This window comes from Euprymna scolopes, chromosome 13, assembly GCF_053919585.1.
Source record: "Euprymna scolopes isolate OS-2025 chromosome 13, ASM5391958v1, whole genome shotgun sequence".
NCBI lineage: Eukaryota > Metazoa > Mollusca > Cephalopoda > Sepiida > Sepiolidae > Euprymna > Euprymna scolopes.
This window is the reverse complement of record NC_136494.1, coordinates 143,399,647-143,424,211: the sequence shown is the minus strand read 5'-3', so window position 1 is coordinate 143,424,211 and position 24,565 is coordinate 143,399,647. Positions and strand designations below refer to the sequence as shown.

The following is a 24,565-nucleotide window of genomic DNA, read 5'->3' as shown; positions in this document are numbered from 1 at the left end:
TTCAATTAATTCAGTCGAAGGACTTTTCTTGATTATTTCAATACATAAAGAACCATTCAATTAATTCAGTCGAAGGACTTTTTATTGATTATTTCAATACATAAAAAGAACCATTCAATTAATTCAGTCGCAGGACTTTTCTACTTCATCACATGTAGATCTTTTTATACCTCAGTTGAAGAACTGTCTTTTTTTATTACATGAAAAACATTGAATTATCTCGGTCACAGAAAGAGACTTTCGACCAAGAAAAAAACCTTCGTCTTCTCTTTTCATTTAAAATCTTTTATAAAAATTAAATTTTAAATAATTTATCCATTCGTCTCAGTCATCTTTGCTTGATTGTTTCAACTCCCCATCTTATCACTATTACTGTCACCTATTATTATCATCACTGATTTTATTACTACTTTATTATTATTGAATTTTCAGGATTAATATCGACACTACCGTCAACCCTAACCCTAACACTACCATTAGTCTTGCAACACAGTTTTTCTCTTCAACATTCATCGTGAAAACTCACCACAATGAATGGGAATTTAAATCTTCTTTTCGACAATGTTATTTCGAACTACTGTTTTCTTATGCAATGAACACACACACACACACACACACACACACACACACACACACACACACACACACACACACACACACGCATTTTGTCTTACATAATTTAATAACCATTATTTCACTAATTCTTTGTTATTTCGCCAACCTTTATGTCGGGAATATTTTGCCTTAATACATGTAACACGATCATAGCTGTAGTTCACTATATAAATTAATCCTCGGCGCTTCCCAGGCAGAGTCCTACAAGTGATCATTTTTGGAGAAAGTGATCTCCCACTTTAAAGTCTAAAATGTTGATTGTTTTATTCATCTCTAACTTTTCCAGGCTGTTTACATGTAAAATTAGAATCTTAGTTTTTTGTGAATTAGAAATAATACAGTGTTTAGATTTTATCCATTTATTATTAACAATTTAGCACTGGGGGCAAAAGATAAAATTTAAACAATAAAAGAAACCATCGTAACGCAAACACTATGTGAGGCAGGGAATCAAAGCTGAAGTTCAGCTAAAATAGGCAGTGAATATTTATCTCCCTTTTTATTTGTTAAAATTCTGCGGTCGAAAAATTAAAAAAATTTTTTTAAAACAATAAGTTATATATATTATAAAAAATCAGAATATAATATTTAAATACATTTAAATTAGATATTATTTAATAAAGTTAAAGAAATCTGAGTTGAATGTTTCCCAATTTGATTTGGCCAATGAAAAGCGCACACATCTTCTCCTGATTTAAAAAACATGGCAGCCGCCAGGATGGTAAGTATGGCAATATTTCAGCCACTACCGTTGTTTCACCAAATACATACCTTATATTATTTTGTTTTTTACGTGTCGCTTCCTGTATTATACGATATATATGTTATTTAGATGTTCGGTTTTATTTAACAGTTTAACAATGGCTCCTATGAATCGGGAATAACCGTTTTCTGTCACTGTAAACAAACCAGAACGTTTAAAATGACAAAAGAAAAAGCCGGCGAAAGACGTGGACAATTTAAAGAAATAAATATTTGAATTATTTTTTTTTAAATGTCTGTTTACTTAATTTGTTGGTAGGTCTTATATATCTTTAAAGAAAAAAAAAATTAGAACTAATGTTATTATTTTTAATTCATTATAAAAAAATCTAATTGAAGCATTGCATTTTCTTTTTCTATACGTACTTTTGACAATATAAAAACAACTTGCTTGTCATCGTGCACACCACACAGGAGTTCTTATTTAGAATTCGACTTAATTTTAAAAGAAAAGCTGCAGAAAAACTATGCTGTACGTACTCGTCATGAAACGAAGGTGTTATATTCCAAAAATCACGTAAAGTGCTGATCAAGTAGTTTTGCTTTAAACAAGAAATGAAAAAATTAGTTTTTAAATAGAAACAAAATTTCAGTGGGACTGAGTTGTCGCTCTTGAATTTGAAATCGTACTACAGCAATGCAAGATGGGGACTTTCAGCTCGCTCGTCATAAAATTTGATTTTCTTAGTTAAAAAAGAAAAAAAAAACACATGATCAATTTGTGCTTTTTGGAATATGGCATCGTCGTTCCGTGACAGATAAAAAAATTATATTCTGTAATTCGTTTTCAGTCGAATTTTAAATATAAACCTGCGCATGAATTCAGATGGAAAAAGAACGAAAAATGTAAATAAGGGCAGATGAATAGAAGCGGCGAGAGGAGCGGAATGATGTAAATAACGGGAGAATGGGGTGTATTATAACATCGCAATGTATTCTGACATCCTTATGCACTTTCACTTTAGTGCCCGTTTTTCCGTGATTCGCACTCGACAACGCCTGGCGAAAAACGGAAAACGCCGGATTATAACGAGCGAACGCAAATATAAAAAGGAAACAGTAACCTAACCTACCGTTACAATTACAGTGCAACCCGGTTATAAGAGACTTCTGTCCCGGTAGCTCTCTTATATCTGGGGTTCTTATATTCGAGTTACATTAACACAGACTCTAATTTGGGACCAGAGAACATCTTTCTTATATCCGGGTTAGGTGTATCAGAAATTTGGAGGAATTTTTGACACCCCTAACAGAAAACTGCGAATAAAATATAAAAAAACTCGTAATTTCTCTTTTTAAAGTAGGTTGTTTATTTTCTGTATGGAATATACTCCCAAAATAAACTATTAAAGTTGTTTAAAAAATATTAGAAATATTTTTTATTTAAAAAAAAACAGTGTTTGCTGGCGTGCCTTCATGCAGCCATTTTTTTTTTTTACGTAATAAAATCAATAAAATTTTACAAGTTAAATATTTTTCAATTTTTAAACTTTAAAAATCTATAAACATTTTTCTATGGGTTCAATTTTTATGATATTTTCATGGTCAATGTGAAATTTTATGCTCTTTCCAATAGACTGAATATAATATTTTAGACAAACGTTTTTGTTTTTTTTGTTACCCCCCCCCTAATTTGAAATGTCTATTAACATTTTAATAATTTATATGCCAAAGTTTTATATATCACAAATTGAAGATAAAAGATCAAAGAAAATATTCTAATTTAAAACAAAAAAAAAAAAAAAATAGTTTTTTGGGAAAATTACCTGTAAAGTTCAGTGTAAAACTTTTTTTTTTTTAAATGAAAACTCATGTTATGCTTACATCGTCAAGTAAATACCAAACACTGACGGCAAATATTTCTATTTCATTGAATGTTTTCTTTTTTTAGATATTTAAAAAAAAAAAAAAAATTAGTCGATAAAGAAGTATTAAAATATATCAATCAAAAACTTGTGCATTTCATTAAAAGAATTAAATAAAAAAAAAAAAATCGAAGCGGATTGTTTGTTCTAGGGGAAAAACTTAAAGTGAATGTTTGTCTCCTTTTACTACGGAGGATGAAAAATACTAATTTTAGTTAACACACGCAATAAAAAAGAGACATTATTTATGTCCTTTGGATGAATCCGTACTTCATAAATTTCATTTTAGCAGCAGCAGCTATTTACAGCTCTGCGCAAAACACGTTGCGAAAATGCGATTTTCTACGACCCTCGCTTTAAAAAAATCCTTTTATTTAAAAAATACATGGAATTTAAAATATAAATATGGATAAATTCTTAACAATGAAGAATGGAACTACCCATTTAATAGTATTTTTTTAAGTGATTTTTTGGCATTTATATATATATTTATAAACAAGTCAAAATATGATTTTCTTTATATTTTTTTAAAGAAAACCGCTTTAAAAAAAACAAATATTGCATAATTTGCTATTAAAGCTGTTATTTTTTAAAAAATTTGGTCTTTGCTCCTTTAATTGAAAAAAAAAATAGGGTTTGAATTACATTTTTCAAGTAGTTATAAGCTTCAAAAAATAGTAAGTTGAATTATTAAACTTCTGATCATCATTTTTAATGGCCACTTTCTGATATACCTAGGGTTACACTACAAACATTTTACTGTTTTATTATCTTTTTAGATAATTGTTTTTCTTTTTTTTTGGGGCGGGGGGAGTAATAAAAGTGTTTTTTCAAAGAAAAGTTTTGGGCAGCCGATAACTGATTTTTTTTACGATTGTCAGTTATTGTGGGTTAAGGGTATACTTTTTTGGGCAACATGTGGTTTCCTGAGGATAGGCTATTTCTTTAAGGATAGTATTTTCTACCGGTTGACCATGGCAAAGCAGGCTGAAAAATTTTTTTTTTTTTTTTTTTTTACTCATGTTTACCCCTTACAAAACATATCGCCACTTGGACGTAAGGGGCTACTATTTGGAGCCATGGCTAGGAAAGATTAACAAAATATTTGCTTATGTTACATTTAAACTTCTGCATATCAGTACAGCCAGGGAAGCAGGCTGCAGGAAGGGAATTCCAAAGTCTAGCTGTTTGAGGGAAGAAACTATTAAAATAGAAAGCTTTCTGACATTTAGGGACCTCAACAGTGAAGGAGTGAGATCTTATTACTAAACAGGTTTGTTGTCGTGGATATGTACGTCGAGGGGTACAAGTGAAACAAGTTCATCAGAGCACATTCCATTAAAATATTTGGAAAACAGGCACAGTGATGCAACATTGCGACGATGAGACAGGAGTTGGAGCTTAAAGTGGGACTGATTAGATTGACAACTCTTTTTTTTAACTTTATCCAAGAGGGAGAGACAAGTGGTAGATGTACGAGCCCAGATGTGGCAACAATACTCTATGCATGAGAGAATGGTGGCCTTGTAGAGGTACAGGATACTCTCAGGTTGTTAGAGAATGTAGGAGGAGGAGGAGGAGGAAGTTCCTGAACCGGGTAGCTTTCTGCTAAATGCTTTATGATAGACAAAAGGATTCTTTCCAAATCTTTTGTCTTCACAGAAATTCACTAAAATAACTGTCAAGCAGATCGCGGTTGGTTCCACACTCTTTTGTTTCATTGTTTTTGCCTCCTTCCACATCCTCTCCACATGATCTGTGGTAGTCCTAATTGTAGGGTCCACGAAATGAAGGCTGTGGTTAACTGTAAGATATTCGTATCCTTCTGATCTTATTTTGCAGTACGCTTTCCAGCAATCGGAAACTATCATGGTCCCTGGCAGTATGTATTTTTAATTAACGGAAGAAGGATTTCTGATTTACGGTCTGGGACTATGACAAGAAAATCCTTCTCAGCAGGGTCGTATCCCTCCGAAGACCCAGAGCGGTTCGACAACCCTCTCGATATGTTTTCTTCTATTGAAAATGGACTTGTCAACTTCCACTGCGTGCCCTGGGCCTCGGATCTGCCAGGGATTCCTAAGGAAATAGTCTTGGCAAATATCCCTCAGGAAGTTTTTCAAGTCGGTGGGTGTGATCCAACCCGATATTGCACCCTCATCATAGGTTTTTGTGTGTTGCCATTTTGAACGCCCACAAATATATAATATGTATAATCGTAGATAGCAGGAGATGTAGCCTCTCAGAAAAGGTTCCATGGCGCAAGGACGTCCATTGTCTGCAGTAACCATTAGTGTACCTCTAGCCAAAACCATTGTTTATGTTTCGTTTCTTCATGATACACTTTCACTGACATGTTTTGCATCCCCTCTCCATTGCTAACAGCTGGTTTTCCTGACAAAAAGTGAGGATGTTTTCTGCGGATTCAAAAATTATTTCCAGCCTGAATTGATTCATTTTTCTTGTTTTTTTTTTTCTTTGATTGAAGAAACGCAATGAAACTCTGCCTTTCCTTTCTATTGCTGTTAAACTCTTTCCTTTTTTTTTTCTTTCCCAGTTTTTAACATCTGCTAATTGGTGTCCCTCTTTTGGCTCACTTGTTATAATCTGGTGTTTGCTATTTTTTGCTGGGTGTTGCCGAGTGTGACTCCCAGAAAAATGGGCACTAACATGCAGATGTAACTTTGATTTGATTTTTTGTTTTTTGATTTTTTTTTTTGGTTTCAAACATTGCAAAATCTTATCTGATGTCAAAGTTAGGGACAGACTGTGCTGAAATGTTATTTAGAAACCTATTCTTAACACGGGGAGAGCCCTTTGTAATTAGCTTTTGAAAGCCATTTAAAAATAAAAGAACGAAATACAAAAGTGAAGTAAAAAGGCCTTTCCTCCCCACGAGCAACGCCCGGTTAGTACGATTAGTTTTCAATCAGAAAACATTTGTTTTCCTAAAATTCTGGTGGATGAAGCCTTTTCAATGGAACCACTTACAGACAAACCTGATAATGTTATTTGGTTTCTCTTTTAAACCACAAAAACTTTTTATTTTGACTTCAAAAAAATAATACAATTTGGTGTTTATTGACCTCACAATCCTTGCTTATTTCTTATTTCGGTCACAAATTATTTAGAGTCAAATCAGTTTCGGCATTATTTTCAAACGACTTAAATCATATTTTAGTACAAAAATAGGTACCTTCTTTTTTTTTTTTTTTTTTTTTTTTTTTTTACAAAGATGTCACCACTTATCAAGGCCTGGAGGCCACTCGAGGATAAGGGCTAATAGTAATCAATGTGACAATATCGTAGTAATCATTAGTTGTGAAAATTTGGTAAATTGGATTACTTAAGTGGACGGCTCATTCGAGGTGCAAGTTTTAATGATAAAAATGCTTTTGCAAATTTAAATGTGACATACGGAGTAGTGATGGGATGATTTCAATATTTTCCCTGTACTAAATTCCTGATTCTGATACAATTACCAATTCCGATTCTTTATAAATATCTAAATATTTTACTATAAGATTATTTTTCCCTGATTACCATAAAAACACACATTAAATGTGCAGATATTTTCTTAAATGTAAAAACACACTTGTAAGGATTATCTATAGATTTTACCTTTACTGGTAATTTAAAAATCAAAAAATATTCTATCATTACTATAAGCAGTGGAAGATTTTGATTTAAAAAAAAAAAAAAAAAAAAAATTAAAGGAATAGGAATATTTTTGGTATCAGAATAAAGACAATTTTTTTCCATACCCTAAAAAGTTCTGATTTTTCCGATTGCAATTAACCATCCCAACACTAATACAGTCTCGTAGGGAGATGATGATTACATTTAAAAACGAGAAAATATTTCCAGTGTTTCTAACAGTTTCGTTTAGAATATAAAACTTTGTAAAAAGGAAATCGTAAAGATCTGTATTTTCTTTATATTACTTCTTTTGATCGTATTATTGTTCTCATCTTGAGTGTTATTTGTGCAATGTATCGGTCAGTTTCACCTTTGACCATCGTCAGGCATGTTGGTTGTCGTTTTGGAAATGAAAGTTACTGGCTCCGTTGATATTTTTGTATTCTTGGAGTTGGTCTCTGTTTTATGGCTGCGGTTTCGTACATGTGAAAAGATGGAAAGAATAGTTCAATCAAAACAAGTAATATAAACAATCATCCCTCGTCAAAAAAATTCCAAACTTTTTTTTGCAAGATTTGACTTTTTGTTCGTAAAGGATTTTCTCATTTAAAATCACTTGTGCACTTGAGCAACTTAAAAAATTTTAAAAATTTTTATGCGCATGAATCATGTTTTATTTAATGCAACATTCTTTCATTTAGATTTCATTTAGGTCAGTATTTTTTTTTTTTTTTTCAATGACTTCTAGATACTTCATGATTAAATGAAGTCACTGACAAACGACTTGAGGGTCATCCTTATGTTTCTTCTGGGTGAATGCATTCTTGTACGCCAAGGAGTGTTGAGTTAGAAGCATGCCCATCACATTTGGGTCATTGGTTTTAGCGTGTATAAATGTTCAACATATGTATAGATAAATATCCAACAGACACAAAACCTGCTCAGTTATACTATAGATGTATAGATTATTGCAATTGATTTTTGATGACGATTACGTAATTAAAAAAAGGTGGTTCCCTTGTTGGAATCATTTTACTTCATTCCAGGTGATGCAGTTGGTGTACTTGAGGGCGCAGCCAAGTAGGCACTACCCACCACTTTCCACCATATATAGGGAAAATATCAAGTTGTCTTCAATTAGTCGTATACAATGAATCGTTTCTGATAGGTATTGTTTTAGCATCAAATAACCCCAAAAGGGATGATTGGCGATAAAAGCGAACAAACTAGGGTAAACTAGACTCTCAAGCCTTTGTAGAGCAATTAAACCAGAAGGTAAACTCTGATACAACATCCATCCTACTCCATCCCTATCATTCATTCTTGATCTCACCCTGATTTGTTCTGTCCTCTGTCAGAGGAGGAGAGATCCTTCTCAACTGGGACAATTTTATTTTTGTTGATTGATCCAGAGTGACTTTTTAGGGGGAACTGGATATCCTTCGCTTTAAAAACAAACCTTGTATTTAGTTTTACCCTTGTATATAGGGACTTAAGCAATGCCGTGTCAGGACAAGTGCTGTTGGGGATTGAACAACCCTTACAACACTATAATTTCACAGGCAGCCTTTCACAGAGACTCCATTGTCTGTGGAGAATGCGAAAGTGTTTTGATGCCTCATCAATTGATGCAATCCATTTCGCAGTTTGATTGCTTTACACACCAGTCATGTGCAAAATGCATTTGAAATACATTGTTTTTCCAATCAAGCAATAAATTAAAAATGCACCTTTTATTTTGGAACAAAAAATTAAAGAAAAACATGCACTCAATGTAGTAAATGATGGATGAGTTACTTAACCATCTGACGTCATAGGATTGTTGCATTATTTCATGCAGTGTGTCTTGGGCAAGCGTAGCCTAACATCACCCACACCTCTCTAGGCTTCAGAGCACATACAGCACCTGGTATTACAAAATGGTTCCACATTTTATTACTGACCAGACTCAATGTTGCTTAACTTTGTTGATCTAATGGGAACTGGTATGTAACATGATTATGCTGTATATGTTGGTACAAGTCATATTATGAAAATGATTTCTGTTTAGCAATCAATGACATTATTGGCTCGATAGCAGCAGCCATATTTCGTTTATTCAACAGTCTGGCTACTAAGCTGCTGCTAATTTCTTGATTTTTGTTGTAAGGTTGTGTCATCCTCATCATATTAATGTTTTACACATAAGTAAGTGTTGGACAACTTCTAGAAATTGACTTCTAAACTAACCTATATATGACTTGCATTTCCAGCCTATCAGTGATTATTGTGCAACTAACAAATCTTTACCTTGATTTGTTCAAATCACAATTTCTTATTTCGGGGTCAATTTAAAAAAAAAAACATGGTTAGAAATCAAATCAAATAATTTTTCCAAATTCTATAATTTGTATGTGCTTTTATACATTGAATTATTTTTTGCAGCAAGTTAAAATGATATTTACTATAGTATAGAGAGTAGGGAGTGGATTTACTTCTGGTAGCCTTGTAACTTCTTTTTAGTCCTCACATTCCATGAGTGATGTTTCTGATGAAGACATTCTGTTTAATGGGTTGAAATTCATCCATATAACATTTGTTGAATAGTTTTTAACGAGGAAGTGGTATTTTTTTTTTTCTAGCTCCTTACATAAAGTGCCTTTATATCTTGTCTGGGGTGATTTTTATGAGAAAAAATAATAAATTGAATTATGAATATTCCTTTTTCATGACTCCATTTTACACGTATGTTTATTTTTCAAAATGAAAGCAGCCAATCTTTATTAATGTTCATTAAAATTGTGCAGTCAATCAGAACACACCCCAGACTACAACCACAAAATTTTAGTTTTCTTTTCTGACCAGTTGAAGTGTAAACATGACTGAGTAAGCTAAAACTTGAAAAAAATTATAAGGTTTGCAAGAAAAAAAAAACAACAACAAAAAACTAGTAACTAGTTTTTACTAGAAACTCGTCTCAATTATTTTGATATTAAATATGTGAAATTTTCAAGTTTCTGAACTTTTCATTTTTGGAAGAAACAAATTTAAAAATTAGAGTTTTTTTTTTTTTTTTTTTTTATTACATATTCACCCCAAACAAGGCACATTGCCACTTTAATGTAGGGGGCTACTATCAAGGGAAACATCTACTGGGGTACTATGTAGGGATTAGGGCAGCGAGATGTTGGTTCACGTTGCACTTGAACTTATGCATGTCAGTACAGTTGGGGAAGCAGTGACCTGGAATGGAATTCCAAAGTCTAGCAGTTCTGGGGAAGAAACTACTGGAGTAGAAGGATCTTTTACATCTAGGGATCTCTACAGTGTGGGGGTGGGATTGTGTAGCTTGTCGGGTCTGTCGAGGGTGTTCACGTCGTGGGGGCACAAGTGCTTGCAGTTCTTCAGAGCATTCACCATTATAATACTTGTAGAACAGGCAGAGGGATGCAACGTTTCGACGATGGGACAGAGGCTGAAGTTTTGATGCCAGTTTAGGGCCTATCAGATTTGCGACTCTCTTTTGAACCCTGTCAAGGAGCGAGAGACTAGTAGCCGATGCACCGGCCCAAATGTGACAGCAATACTCCATACATGGGCGAATAGTGGCCTTATAGAGGTACATGATACTTTCGGGTGTTAGAAGTTTTCTAGCACGGTAGAGAGAGCCCACCTTCCTCGCAGCGGCCCTGGCAATGCCCTCGATGTAATTGTTCCAGCTCATGTTTCCTGTGAACGTTAGGCCAAGGAGCTTGAAAGACGTACTCTCAGCTAAAGAGTTGTTGGCCATTGCTATAGGTGGTAGAGAAGGTTTCTTGTAATTATTGAATGAAACCAGTTTTGTCTTGGTGGCATTGAACGTTACCATCCATTTTTGTCCCCATTCCACTACTGATTTGAGGTCATCCTCTAGTGTTTCTGCCATTACTTTAGATATATGTTCATTTGTTTTCCTGTCGTGCCTGCTATAGAGTGTGGTGTCATCAGCATATATACCCATCTCAGAGGCAGTTTTGTCGGGGAGGTCATTTATGAATATCAGGAACAGCAGAGGACCAAGGATAGATCCCTGGGGCACTCCCGCATTTATATTATATTGTTTAGACGTACGACCGTCGAGGACAACCTGGATTTTTCTCTTATCTAAGAAGGATTTAATTATGTTAAGTATTCTACCAGTGATACCGTAAGATCTAATCTTCCTGAGGAGACCCTCATGCCATACCCTGTCAAAAGCCTTAGATATATCTAGAGCTACCGCTCTGCCCTCTCCCGCTTTGTCCAGTGAATGGTATATGCGTTCAGAGATTACAGTGAGGATGTCTGCCGTGGAACGGGCTTGTCTAAATCCATATTGATGGTCGGTCAGAAGTTTAGCATCTGTAAGGTGCTGGACTAGAGCATGGTTAATTAAGGTCTCAAATATTTTGGCAAAAAGTGGGAGGAGGCTAATAGGGCGATAATTTAATGGGTCAGTTCTTTCGCCAGAATTCTTGAATACTGGTACAACAGAAGCAGTTTTCCAACAGCTCGGAAAGCAAGATTCATTGAGGCATTTGTTGTAGAGTTTGGAGAGAACTGGAGCTACTTCGGCTGAGCACTTTTTTAATAGCACAGCTGGGAAGTTATATTATGTAAACAAATGTTAGCATGCCATAGAAAGAAAGAGAAGGGGAGGGGGGCTTGTAGGCCCCCTCCCCTCCTTCTCAATCTCTTGCTTGCTATTTAGAACATCTTTTTTTCTTAAACTTTGTAAAAATGTTTTAATATTTGTATAGTATTGTAATATGCCCGTTATGCTCAAACTATGTTTTCCGGCACCGACGGAAAGAACAAACAAAAAATAAATAAATCCGATTCGCCTTTTCTTTCAATTTTAACACAAGATGTGTATAACCATTTTTCTTTCTCCTCATCTCGACACCAGCTTAAATATCTCTGCTACTGTAGGGCCACATGTCCATTTCACTTGGCAACGTTTTTCTTTCAGCTCCATTATACATCGGCTGTAGATGGCCATTTCTTATCTTCGACTTTACACGTCCATCTTTTTTCAACCACACTTTTTTTTCTCCCGACCATATGTACTTTTTTCTTTTTCTTGTCACAGCAGCTCACGTACACTTCTTAATTTGCATATGTGCTTTTTTCGGCTACTGCTGCTAATATTAATGAAATATAGATATTATGAAAGACTAGCTAAAAAAAACAAACCAAACCAAACAATTTACACTTGAAAATTTTAACACATCCATCGTTATCATTCTTATATAATTTCTCTCCATGCAATGCATGTCCTCAACTCTTGCTGACCATTGTTAATTTCCATACATCTCTTTGTCGCAATAACGGATCTTTGCTGAAAGCGGTGTTTATTCTAGGTTCGATCTGTTCTCTCAAATATTAAGTTAAAGGCTGACCGATATTTGACTTTCTGTAGGCCGCCTTCACTGTCTCGTGAGAGTCTACATACAAGTAGTACCCTGATCCATTTTTAATTATTAGTTTATTGAATTAATTTATTGAAGAAAAAAAAAGATTTTTTTGTAGAAATGACTCTATGAAATTTGTTACACAACGTTTCCCTCCTCTTAAGCTTCAACAACAATGATCTTCCAGTGCTTTGCTTTTTGGCTAGGATCCGTTAACTTTGCAGTTAACGTTAGTCGAGGTTTCAATCTTGGCAGTCAGTATGACAGAAACTAGGCCATTTCAGTGGCCTTTTTGCTGTTAAACTGATGCAAAATATTCTGTGTAGTCCTAGGAGGTCCACCCTCCCAGGCCTTGCCTCTCAATCCCAACTTTTGGGAGGAGCAAGTTTACCGCATAACTGGGGAATGTCAACAGGAATACTTAAGCTTATTTTTCCGGGGCTGAAGTGCTCCAAGAGAAGTACTAACTCATTTTTCACCTTCCAACCTTGTGTCACATCCTCTGGCGATGGGAGAGAGATAAATATCGACCTTTTGGCTAGGCTCACAGTCTAATATCTTTTCTGTCCTCAATCAGTGGAGGAGAAATCTTTCTTGATTGAGACAATCTTTACTTTTATTCCAATCCAGTGTCCCTTTTTAGGGAGCTGAATTTTTCCCCACATTAAAAACTGACTGTGTCTAATTCTACCCTGGTGGGGAGGCAAGTAGGAACAACAACAATTTCTTTTAATCATTTTTAAGAATCATGTTTGTTTCTATGCATTTATTGTAGTTCGGATTCATTTAATCTACAAACCCTTTTAATCAGAATGAAAGATCGCATGCAACCAAATATAAAGCGTGTAAACTCAACATTTCGTCTCCATTTAATACAAGCATCTGCCTTTGCTGGCAATTGTTGTAAAATAGTTTGAATATGAAAATGACTTCATTACTTGTTTAGTCAAACCTCAAAGAAATTTGATTTAAAAAAAAAATAGAAAAAAACTTTTTTTTTCTATTCTATTTCTTTTGTGCCTAAATTTGACTCAAGAATTTTTGCTTTTAGCTGAAACAAAAGAAGGGAAAAGAAAACCCATAAATTCTGTTGAGAATTAGAAAAAAAAACAAATTGATATTAAGTTTAAAATAATTCTTTAAATATTTCACTTTGTATACCCAAATAACGTTGTTGAATAAACATTTTTTTAAATGTTTTTTGGTGGCGTGATTCAGATCTGAGGGAGGAAATCTGATCTTGGTTCAAGTTAATGTTGGAATTTGACTAAAAGAATTGATACAATCTTTAAAAGTTCATTTGAGATTCTTTGATATTCATATTCATATTCTGAGAAAGAGGGTGGAGGCGATTCAAAGTATAAATGTTAATCTATTTCAAACAAAACTTACATTTCTTTTAGATCCTTGTGGAATTAAAGTTCTAACCAGTTACGAATGAAGTCCTCTTTCTGTCTCTACAGACATCATCATATTCACTTCTAACATTGTTTCACATGCTGGCGAATAGTATTGGCTTCCAAACTAAATTATCTCTGGCCAGATTTTTATTTACCCTTCTTTTTCTTGTCTATTTTTATCACTTCCTCTTATTTTTTCCTTAACCTTCCTCTGTGTACTGACTCTGCTACTCCAACTGTTCTACATTTACTCAAGAATTCCAATCCATTCTTTCAATATGGCCATATCAACAAAGTCTTGTTACTCTACCAAAACTTTATAACAACACATAATACAATAATGCAAAACACAAAACACTGGAATAATAGAAAAAACAAGTAATCTACATATATAGAAGGAAAACCCGCACAAGAGTTTTGTAAGCAATAGACGTTTGGTCAATGTCGGTTTTCACCGTCATCAGACAATTGCTTTCATTTAGACACTCCCCTAATAAACGGGGGAGCTGGTTTTCTCCAACACCTTGGGGAGACAAAACCAAACAAAGTTAGGTAAAAACAAACAAACTCAAAAGAACTATCACACAGTAAAATTAAGTGTGGATTTGTCCTCAATAAACACTCACTGAAAAACTATTTAACTGCGGAATAGTGTGATGTTTAACCTCAATTTTAACTCATTCACTTTTTTATCGCTACATTTAATGCCTTACATTGCTTCAGTCACCATAACGCAGGTGTATGTTGTCAGCCTATGGGTGTCAAGGCTCTGGGTTCGAGCCTACCTGCCCCCCTCTTTTTTTTCTTTTACACCTACAAAAGATTTTTTTTTCATTTTTAAAATCGCTGTTTTTGGTTTTATTTTTTTAAGTTTAACATTGTTTTTTACATTTAAACAGGGTTAAGTTTCCATTTTGTTCTGCTTTACCCGCCCTCCCCCACCCCCAACACGCACACTTACAAACACCCGGGCAACACTGGGTATCCCCGCTAGTCTATATATATAAAAGGCAAAATGTGTGTTAGTGTGTGTTTGTGCATTTTTTGTGTATGTCCGACAAAGGCTTTTTTCATGGGGGCACTTGGTGGGGTCACTCATTGTTAAAACTTTTTATATACTGCCTAAATTATAATATCTATGATTTATGAAGGGAGGTCATGTCTATCTTTTATTTCAATGATTTTTACACACTATTCTCGCAATATTTCTTGGTCTACGTGTGCTTCTTTGGTTTTTCAGTATAAAAAAAGTGAAACTGAAGCCGTAACATAAACACAATCCCTGGCACTTGTGCTAGGGACGTCCACAAATGCAATGAAGTTTGATCAAGATGGGAAAGCCCCTTATATCAGACTATTGCTACTCCCCTTTTTATGGGGAGCTGGTTTCCCCAACGTCTTGGGCAACCGTGCAGCTAAAATTGTGGAAACAAAAACAAAAAAACTGCCTCGCAGTAAATGTTAAGTGCGGGATTTCATTCCCTCTATCGTGTGATGTTTGACCTCATTAAATTCACGCACCTGTTCCATTAAGTTTTTAATTGTTAAATTAAAACGTTTTTCATTCTTCGCCCATCGTAGCCAAACAGGTAAGATGCCAACTTTTCTTTCTTTTCTTTTCTTTTCCACCTCCACCTCAAGGCTTCGGGTTCGAGTCTACCTCCCTACCCAAACTTTTTTTTTTTTTTACACCGACAAACACATGGACAATGCCGGGCACCCCCCGCTAGCCTAATATATAAAAGGTAAAATGTGAGTGTGTCTCGCAAAAACTTTAGACAGACGCGTCGGAATGTGATAAAATTGATATCGTTTTTAAACTCAATCTCTGACAACAAATATTGAAAAATTGGCCAAAAACATAATTTCCTTCACCTTCAACTGGGCAGTTTTCTACAAGGAGGGGTCGTTTTTTTTGTTTTTGACATCGTCTCCGCTGAATTGACTACCCCTAATACGAACGCTTGTGACTTCCGATTTTGCGATGGACGCATCAGCTAAGACATTAGGTTCTTTTCACTTTTCCTCTTTTGTGTTATGGGTTTGAGCCTGCCTGCTGCCACTTTTTTTTTTTTTTTTACACCTCTCCACACCCAGGCAATGCCATGTACCTTCACTAGTCTATATATATATAAAAGGCAAAATGTGTGTGATCATTTCGTGTATGTCTTCAAAAGGCTTCTTTCGCACGCGCTCCCGGGGTCGTTACTATCACTTAAAACTGTGTATATAGGTCCTATATCATAATATCTAGGAATTAGGAAAGCGCGTAGCTTATAGATTTATTTACGTCGATTTTTACAAAATTATTGTTATTTTGGCTTCTCGTGTGTTGATTGGGCTTTTTAGTATAAATAAAATGAAACTAAACTCAAACGGACGTGTTCGCGGCAATGCACCGGGAACAGACGCTTACGCTGCGTGACTATTTGACCTTCTTAATTAGGTCAAATGGAAGCAGCAAAGTTAACTTTTATTACGCACGCCTGTTTTTATAGTTATAGTTAGATAAATTCAAACGCGTATACGCTGTATGTCGCGGTGGCCCAATGGTAACATCGCACTTTTTTTTTTTTCCACACATTAATTTCCAACTCAAGGGTACGGGTTCGATTCTCATACTCACCTACCAAAACATTTTTTTATTATTATTTAACCCCCCCCCCAGAGTTTTGATTTACCTCAAGACACCCGGGCATCGCCGGGTACACCCCCCCCTAGTATATATATAAAAGACAAAACAGCCATGCACTTTTTTCTATGTACAGAAAAGGCTTTTTTCGGGTAGGGGGGTTCGGGGGAATTACTATTTCTTAGAACTTTTTATATCATTCCTAGATCATAATATCTACAATTTGTGAAGGGATGTCGTGTCTACATTTATTTTGATTGACTTTTATAAAATTCGTTCTATTCCGTTCTGCCGCATGTTTGTTGGTGTTTTGTGTATAAAAGCGAAACTAAATTGAAATAAAATCTATCGTATAAAGGACGTTATTTCAAAGGCTGCGGCGTGTTTGCTTTTTTCACTTCCTTTCCCTCTTTCACGTTACAGGTTCAAGCTTGCCTACAGCAGCTAATTTTTTTTTTTTTTTCTTTTTACAGGCACTCGCTATTTTGATTAAAAGAAAAGTTATTTTGATTCATTTATTTGGTGGGTGGGTGGGTGGGGGGTCCAGTGCGCGGGCTGGTGAGAAATTTGTCACCTTCTTCTTCCGTTATTTTCTGGGGATTGCTTGATATTCTTAGTATAGCAGTAGTGCCCAAACCAAACTTCATCTCCACCCGGGCAATTCCGAGTATCCATGCTAGTCTTCTATGATATAAATCTCACATGTCTGTTTAAATATATGTATGTTTGTATGTCTGCCTAAAACTTTCGACAGGGGCGATGGATTTTCATGAGATCGGTATTGTTTTGAAGCTTGACTGTTCAGCCGACAAATATCGAAAAATTGACTAAAAACATTAATTTCTTCACCCTCAACTGGGCACTTTTCTACAAGGATGGGTCGCTTTTTTCACCAATATATTCAAAAGTCATCCCCTCTTTTCGATTGACTAGCCTTAATTTAAACCTTCGTCACTTCTGGTTTGGCGATGGACGCAACGGAAAAGATGTCACGTTTTTTTTTCACATTCTTTTCCACCTTTGCGGTACAGGTTTGAGCCTGCCTGCCTACTACCACTTTTTTTTATATTTTTGCTCAACACACACCCCCAAACACCCAGGCAACACCGGCATCCAATCTAGTCTATTATATAAAGGAAAAGTGTGTGTGTGTGAGTATGTTTGTATGTCTACTAAAACCTTTCATCAGTCACATTGGACCAGATCAAAACCGCTACCATCTGAAAGAGCAATCCTTCTGACACATAATATGTGAAAAATAGAAAAAAAAGATTAATTCTGTGGTAGTTAACTGGACGACTTTTGGGTCCATTTTCGCAAGTCACACATGCATAATTCACTAAAAATATGTTCATAAACCTTATTTTCAACCTCATGACGTCCTAAACAATCGTGGTCCTGTGGCCAAAGTGTTTGCCAGTAACTTTTTTCCTTCTTCCTCTCCTTCGCGTTTCAGGTCTGAGTCTGCCTACTGTGGCTACTTTTTTTTGCAGTCACACGGGCATTTGCTGTTATTTTGATTGAAAGAAAAGTTGTTTTCATTCATTTATATCTTTTTTTAGGGAGGGGGTTCAACATACGGGCAACAAAAAGTACTTCTCTTCATATCCCTTCTGCCAAAATATCTAGTAGGAAGGTTGTTGGTTTTTTTTTTTTTGTGGGGGGAGAGGGGGATTCTGTTTTGTGTGATAAAAGTGCTCAATATATATAGTATAGCAGCAATGTCCACCCGGGCAATGCAGATTATCCATGCTAGTCTAATAAATAAATCTCAAATATATATATATGTGTTTGTACGTCCACTAAAAGCTTTTGTCATCTGTATCCTATAGGCACCAATGTGGCATTGTTAGAAAATGTGATCTCCAAAAATATTGAAAAGCTGGATAAAATTTTTTTTTTGAAGGTGGGGTCAGATAAAAACCTTACTTTTGACACAATTTGCAAACCGTGCATGCTCGAATTGTCAATATGTTTTTCGTTTTAAATAGCTAAATTAGCATCTGTGTTCTCGTGGGCTCATCAATAAATGTGTTCGGTGACTAACTTCAGTTATGTTAGTTCACGCCCAGCATGCACCATTTTTTTTTTTTTAAATTATTAGGCAACACCGCTCACCCCACCTTCGTTGTCACAATTCTTCTTTATATGCGAGGTATCTAAAAAAGAGATGTACACTTTGACTGTTATCAGCATTGTGTGAACAATAATGAACACCAATTTGAACGTTTGTGAAAATGATTTTTCAATTATATTTGTCTTCAATATTCGAAGCTATTCTCTTTCACTCTATGTTCATGATTAAAAATTTTAACGTTATTCGAAGTGTGAGTACAGTTCTTACATTTTTTTTTCTTTAGACACTATATATATAAAAAAAAGTGAGGTTATCCCTTATTTGATTGACCAGTATAGCTTCATAAACAAAACATTTTTTACTCTTGTTGCATGTCATGAACAAGAAAACATTTTCAGTCAAATTTATCGATTTCAAGATTTTGTCCAACTCTAATTCTTTTTATTTACACATTTTCAATGGAAGATGTAACGATTTTCACTCTCTGTCTAATTTCTACCGTATCTATTCATCATCTTTGCACCAGAAAATTTGTATGATAAACTTTTGCTTTGCACTTGTTTTTCACAAAGCTGATTGTATAAGATTTTTACATTTCTTGAATGTAGAAAAGATAATAATGACACCTAATTTGTTTTACAATAATACTTAGACAGCTTAAAATATATTCTGTGTGTGATTCTCATGGCCTTAGTATGCGTGCGAGAACAAAAGTGAAAAGGAGAAACCTAAACAGATATAAAGAATAAGTTTCAATGATTATTTGATATGCAGAATAACAACTGCACTCTCGTGTGAATTTTCCATGCAGTTTACGTAGCAAGTCAAATAGTACGGAACCAATGAACTTGCAACATCATTTAAGGAAACCATTATTTGCTATCAGTGGTTTATTATAAAAACAAAATTTAATATCTTGATTTGAACAAAAGAATCATAAATAAATCAAAAACATTTTGTTTGCTTTCAGTTGTTTTTTATTCATAAAATAAAAATCCATGAAACTTGCCTTGCAATGAGTGTTTTTCTTTTTTAAATTTGAATTTTGTTAAAGTTTCATAAAAAATGTCCAATACTTATTCCTTGTATTTTCTTCCTAACAACAAAAAGAAATATTGTTTTCATTTTTTAATTAAATTGTTATTGAATTATCTTTGTAATAGAAATATTTTTTTCATTGAAAAAAATGACCAGCATTTGCGAAAATCTCCAAACTTTCATTGGTCACTTTCCAGCATTTTATGTTAACTGCCTGGAAAAATTCTAGCCATAGCAGCACTAAGTACAGATTATTTAACTTAGCTGCTCATTATTACAGAGAATTTGACTTTTTACCATAAACGTTTGCTTTCTCACTTAGCAACAATGTCACTGCTTGCAAAGACGGATGTTATGATTTTGAACTTCCACCGATCCCAAAATATTTTTTTTTTTATGTATGCATTGTTTTATTAGGTGACCTTCAAGGGCTACTGTGAATTAAGGACCATGCCTATCAAGACACTCTAAGTAGGGAGTTGAGCAGCGAGATGTCTATTTACATTACATTTAAATTTCTGTGTGTTAATACAGTCAAGGAAGCAAGAAATGGCTGATGAAATTCCAAAGTCAAACAGTTTGAGGGAAGAAACTTTCAGTGTAAAAGGTTCTCCTTAGCATGGGAGTGGGGAACTTTAGCATGGGGGTGGGAAACTTTCCTGTAAAAGCATTGGATTTTGCTGCTTGTTAAGTTAGTGAAGAGACACTAGTGCTACAAGTTGTCTGAGCACATTCTATTAAAATATTTGTAAAACATGCATAGGGATGCAACACTGTAGTGATGGGTTGACACTGCATGACCTATTAGATTGGAGGCTCTATTTTTTTAATTTTTTTAATTTTTTTTTAACTCTGTCCAATAGAAAGAAACTAGTGGTTGATGTACTGGCTTATAAGTGGCAACAAAGTTCCATACATGGGTTTTTTTTGTTGTTTTAGAAATATGCTGCTGCTACGACTACTACTAATATTAATGTTCTTAAAAATGAAAGCAATAATGTTTTGTTAGAAAATTACATGAACAGAATCTAGTAGACTATTATCATTGATAAATTTCTAATTTAAACAAAACAAATTCTAAAAGTATTTATGTAATTAATGTTTAACTTTTTCATAATATTTAAATGAGGTTCAGTGAAGCCAGGAGTTTTTGTTGGTTCCTCAATTTTCCTTGGCAATGCTGAGACATGAGTCCTAGTTGATTCACTTTCATTTTGATTTTCACGCATTGAGAAAGCATGTCAATTTTAGAATTAAAAGTGAGAGATCAGTTTTACATATGAATTTAATATGAAATGATCCATAATTTTCAAGTCATTCTAGCAGTTGATTTTTTATGAGGAGAGATACATTCTACTCAATTGAGGAGTTGTTTCTTTCTTTTTAATTATGTTTACTTTTACAATGGTTTTTATTTTACATACTTGCTATTTGAACTTAGGGTTAGTAATAATTAAAGAAGTTTTTAGGGGTTATCACTATAACAAGGTTAGTTGTAGGTTAAGGAAGGATTTTTAGGAATTGGGCTTGTTATTCAGGATTGAACTTTCAACCTCTAGAAATGTAACTTTTTACAACTTAATTTTACCAAGTACTCTATCTATTATGCATGGGTTCTTGCGACACTCAAAATACAATTTTGAATTACTTATGACTGATAGAATGAGAACATCCTACCCCTATAAATTAAAGAATGACATCTGATATTCTGTACTGATTCCAGAGTTAAACAAAAAAATTTCCAAATTCAACAAGATACACCTGAAGAAGGTTGAAGATTACATCAACTAAAACGTGAAAATAAAACTCAAGATGAGAACAGTAGTTAAAAAAAATTCAAAGAATCCGAATAATCGATCCTCATCTAAAAACTTCAGAAATTTATTATTTTTGTCTTCATCTTCCAGACTATCCTTTGTGCTGCCAGCCTTGGAATAACAACCATTTTATTATTACTCGTCAGCCATGTTGACAGTAAATCGAATGTTGTTCAGGTGAACTTGAATGCTAAATGGAATTCTACGCCTTTGTTTTTGGAAGCCAGGTAAAATCTTTAACTCATTTTGATTTTTGTTTTTCTTTAACACAAAACAATCTACAGAACGGTGATCTACTTGGTCTGTTCGCTTTGCATGTGGCATTTAACATTCAAATAATCAAGGAAATGCACTTCAATAAAAATCCAGAAAAAGTTGACGGATCAATCTAAAATTTGTTAAAGTTTAATTTTTTTTTTTTTATAAGAGTCACCACTTATCAAGATCTGAAGGCCACTCGAGGATAAGGCTTAATTAACATAAGGTAGTTAGTGAGACAACAGCATACTAGAAATTGTTAGTAGTGGAATTGAGTTGAATTTGATTATTTTAAAGGGTGATTCAACCGACCGACTGAGTTATTGTGTAGGGAAATCTACACAGATAGACAGACACAGACATTTTCACTTTTATAGATATATATATATCTATATATTTATTCTGGTTGGCTATGTTAGTTTAACCATAGTAAGACAAGTGACTGTTGAATAAGAATTTGCAGAGATTTTAAGGTGGAAGGCTAGAGAAAATTTGGATGATCCCAAAAAAACCTGGATGCAAACTATCAACCACAATCTTAGACAATAAAATTTTGAGTGGAATCGATCCTCAAGTCTGGAGACTGTGATTGCAGACTGCCAGAAAATCTCAGACTTTCATCGAACAAAAAAAAATAAAAGCGATTTGACTAAATTGAAAACAAGTTGGTTTACAATGTTTGTTATTTTTTATCGCAGATAAAATGTTATATAAGGACTACACATATATATAAACAACTTTTTTTGCTAATTTTGTAGCTGATTCAATTTCATTTGTTTTTCTGGTTTGAAATAATTTCACTCGTTTTTCTAAATGTCTTACAAATATAGCCTTTTCTTTTTCTTTTACAAAGGAGTCACTACTTATAAAGACCTGATGGCCACTCGAGGATAAAGGTTAATGAGTGTACAGTAGTAGTAGTCAATGGGACAATATCATCATCGTTAATAGTGGTAAATTGGATTACTTTAGGGGATGACTCATCAAGAACTTGTTCACGTTGGATTTAAAGACAATCATATTGTAGTTGGCTGGAAAGCAGTGAAGCAGAACAGTTCTACAGGCATACAGTTCTAAGAAAGAAGCTTTATTATTGCCCATAACATTTTACAGAGCTGTGAGTAAAGCAATGATACAAAAATGTTATTACAAACTTAAATCCTGACAGAAACACAAAACCTCCCATAATTAATATCTAAAATACAATCATTCAGTCGGTGCATTTGATGACAGAATTGCTGCGTCAACTATAAGTGTTAATCACAATAGAGAAGCGTCGTTATTTTTTGTCATTTTGCATTGATTTTTGATCTGGCTTTGATTCAAACGATTAGTGATATTGATTTACTCATTGCTTACATTTACACCAGCTGCCACGTTGATATGTGAAAAAGATAAGGCGGAAAGGTAACAGTTGTTGTATGTTGTCGACTTTTTGCTTTGTTTTCTTTTGAACTGGAAACTGGAACATCTCGAATACCTCATTAACTTAACCATGAATCCATTTTCTTAAGCTATGAGTAGCTGCCTCTGACTTAGGTGCATGAAGGATTTAAAACCCTATCCTGCAGACCCTCATATCAAATACTCCTTACCAAATTCCAATTGAAATTTAACTACAAATCCCTTCTATGCAAGGAAGGTGGGCTCTCTCTACCGTTCTAAAAGATTACTCACCCCTGAGAGTATCCTGTATCTCTACAAGGCCACAGTTTGTCCATGCAAGGAGTATTGTTGCCACATCTGGGCTGGAGTATTGCTGCCATATCTGCCACTAGACAAGGTTAAAAAAGAGTTGTCAACCTAATAGATCCTGAACTATCAACTAAACTCCAACCTCTGTCCCATCACCAAAACATGGCATCTTTGTGCTTGTTTTACAAGTATTTTCAAGCACTCATACCCCCTCAATGACAATACCCTTGATAAACCCAACAAGCAGCAAAATCCCACCCTTAGACTGTAGAGATCCCTAGATGCCATAAAGTCTTCTACTCTAATAGCTTTTTCCTTCAGAGTGTTGCACTTTGGAATTTCCTCCCGGCTCCTTGCTTCCCTGACTGTACTGACATGCAGAAATTCAAATGTAATGTGAACAGACATCTCGCTGCCCAACTCCATAAATAGTATCCCTGCAAATCTGGTCCAAATAGTAGCCTGTCACGATTGTGTGGCCCAGTGCTTTGTTTGGGGTGAAACGATAAAAAAAAAAAATATTGCATGAAAGAATAAACCAATCAGCTACGTTCTTTCTGGTCAGATGACAGGTGAAGTTGGTGTATTCAAGTAACCTTATGCATTTCACAGAGTATATGTACATTTCCAAAACATATTACTGTTAGCTAACGTGCTGAATTAGCTGGGTAGCATAAATAAAAAATGAACTGCAAGAAACTGTCTAAATTTGTTATATTTTTTATTGCTTATTGTTACATGCAGATGAATGCGAGTCTTAGGTTTGGATCGGAGAAAGATTAAATCTGAACAGTAAATGGAGATTTGTGTAAAATAGGGGACTTTGATTATGAGCTCATGTTAAATGAATGAATGTTCTTATGTAGAACAGTTGAGATAGCAGTCAGTAGGAGAAAGTCGAAGAAACCTGAGATAATGATAAGGATTGATTTGAGAGAAAGCCGAGTAAATAAAGACCTGGAAAGAGGTTAAGTTGGAAGTTAGTTTCTAATAGTTGTCCAACACATGCCAGCATGTAGTAGCGCAGAAATGAAACATTGGATTTGGACTTTACTCAATATTTCTCAGATTAGACATATATTTTGTGCTATCCAAAAGTGGGCCACACTTCAGTTAATATCAGCAAATAAAAAAACTTCTTTGAAGAAAAAATATTCTTAAAAGTCTTAGAAAAAAATATAAATAATTTTACTCATTAAATAAAAAATATTTTTTAATAATTTTATTCATTTTTTAATTGAATTTATTCAACAAAAATATTTTCTAATAATTTTATTTATTCAATAAAAAATATTTTTTAATACTTTTATTCATTTCATAAAAATATTTTTAATATTTTATTCATTCAATAAAAAA

General features: G+C 34.3%; 1 protein-coding gene across 1 annotated transcript in view; it reads left to right on the top strand.

The window, feature by feature from the left end:
- Positions 1–1,267: 1,267 nt before the first annotated feature.
- LOC145292211 (UDP-glucose:glycoprotein glucosyltransferase 1-like) overlaps positions 1,268–24,565 on the top strand; it is a 300,458-nt gene continuing 277,160 nt past the window's right edge. The window contains exons 1-2 of the mRNA XM_080138524.1: positions 1,268–1,336; positions 21,347–21,483. Coding sequence (XP_079994650.1) covers positions 1,319–1,336; positions 21,347–21,483 — 155 coding nt within the window. The 5' untranslated portion in view covers positions 1,268–1,318. The remainder of the gene's footprint in view (positions 1,337–21,346; positions 21,484–24,565) is intronic.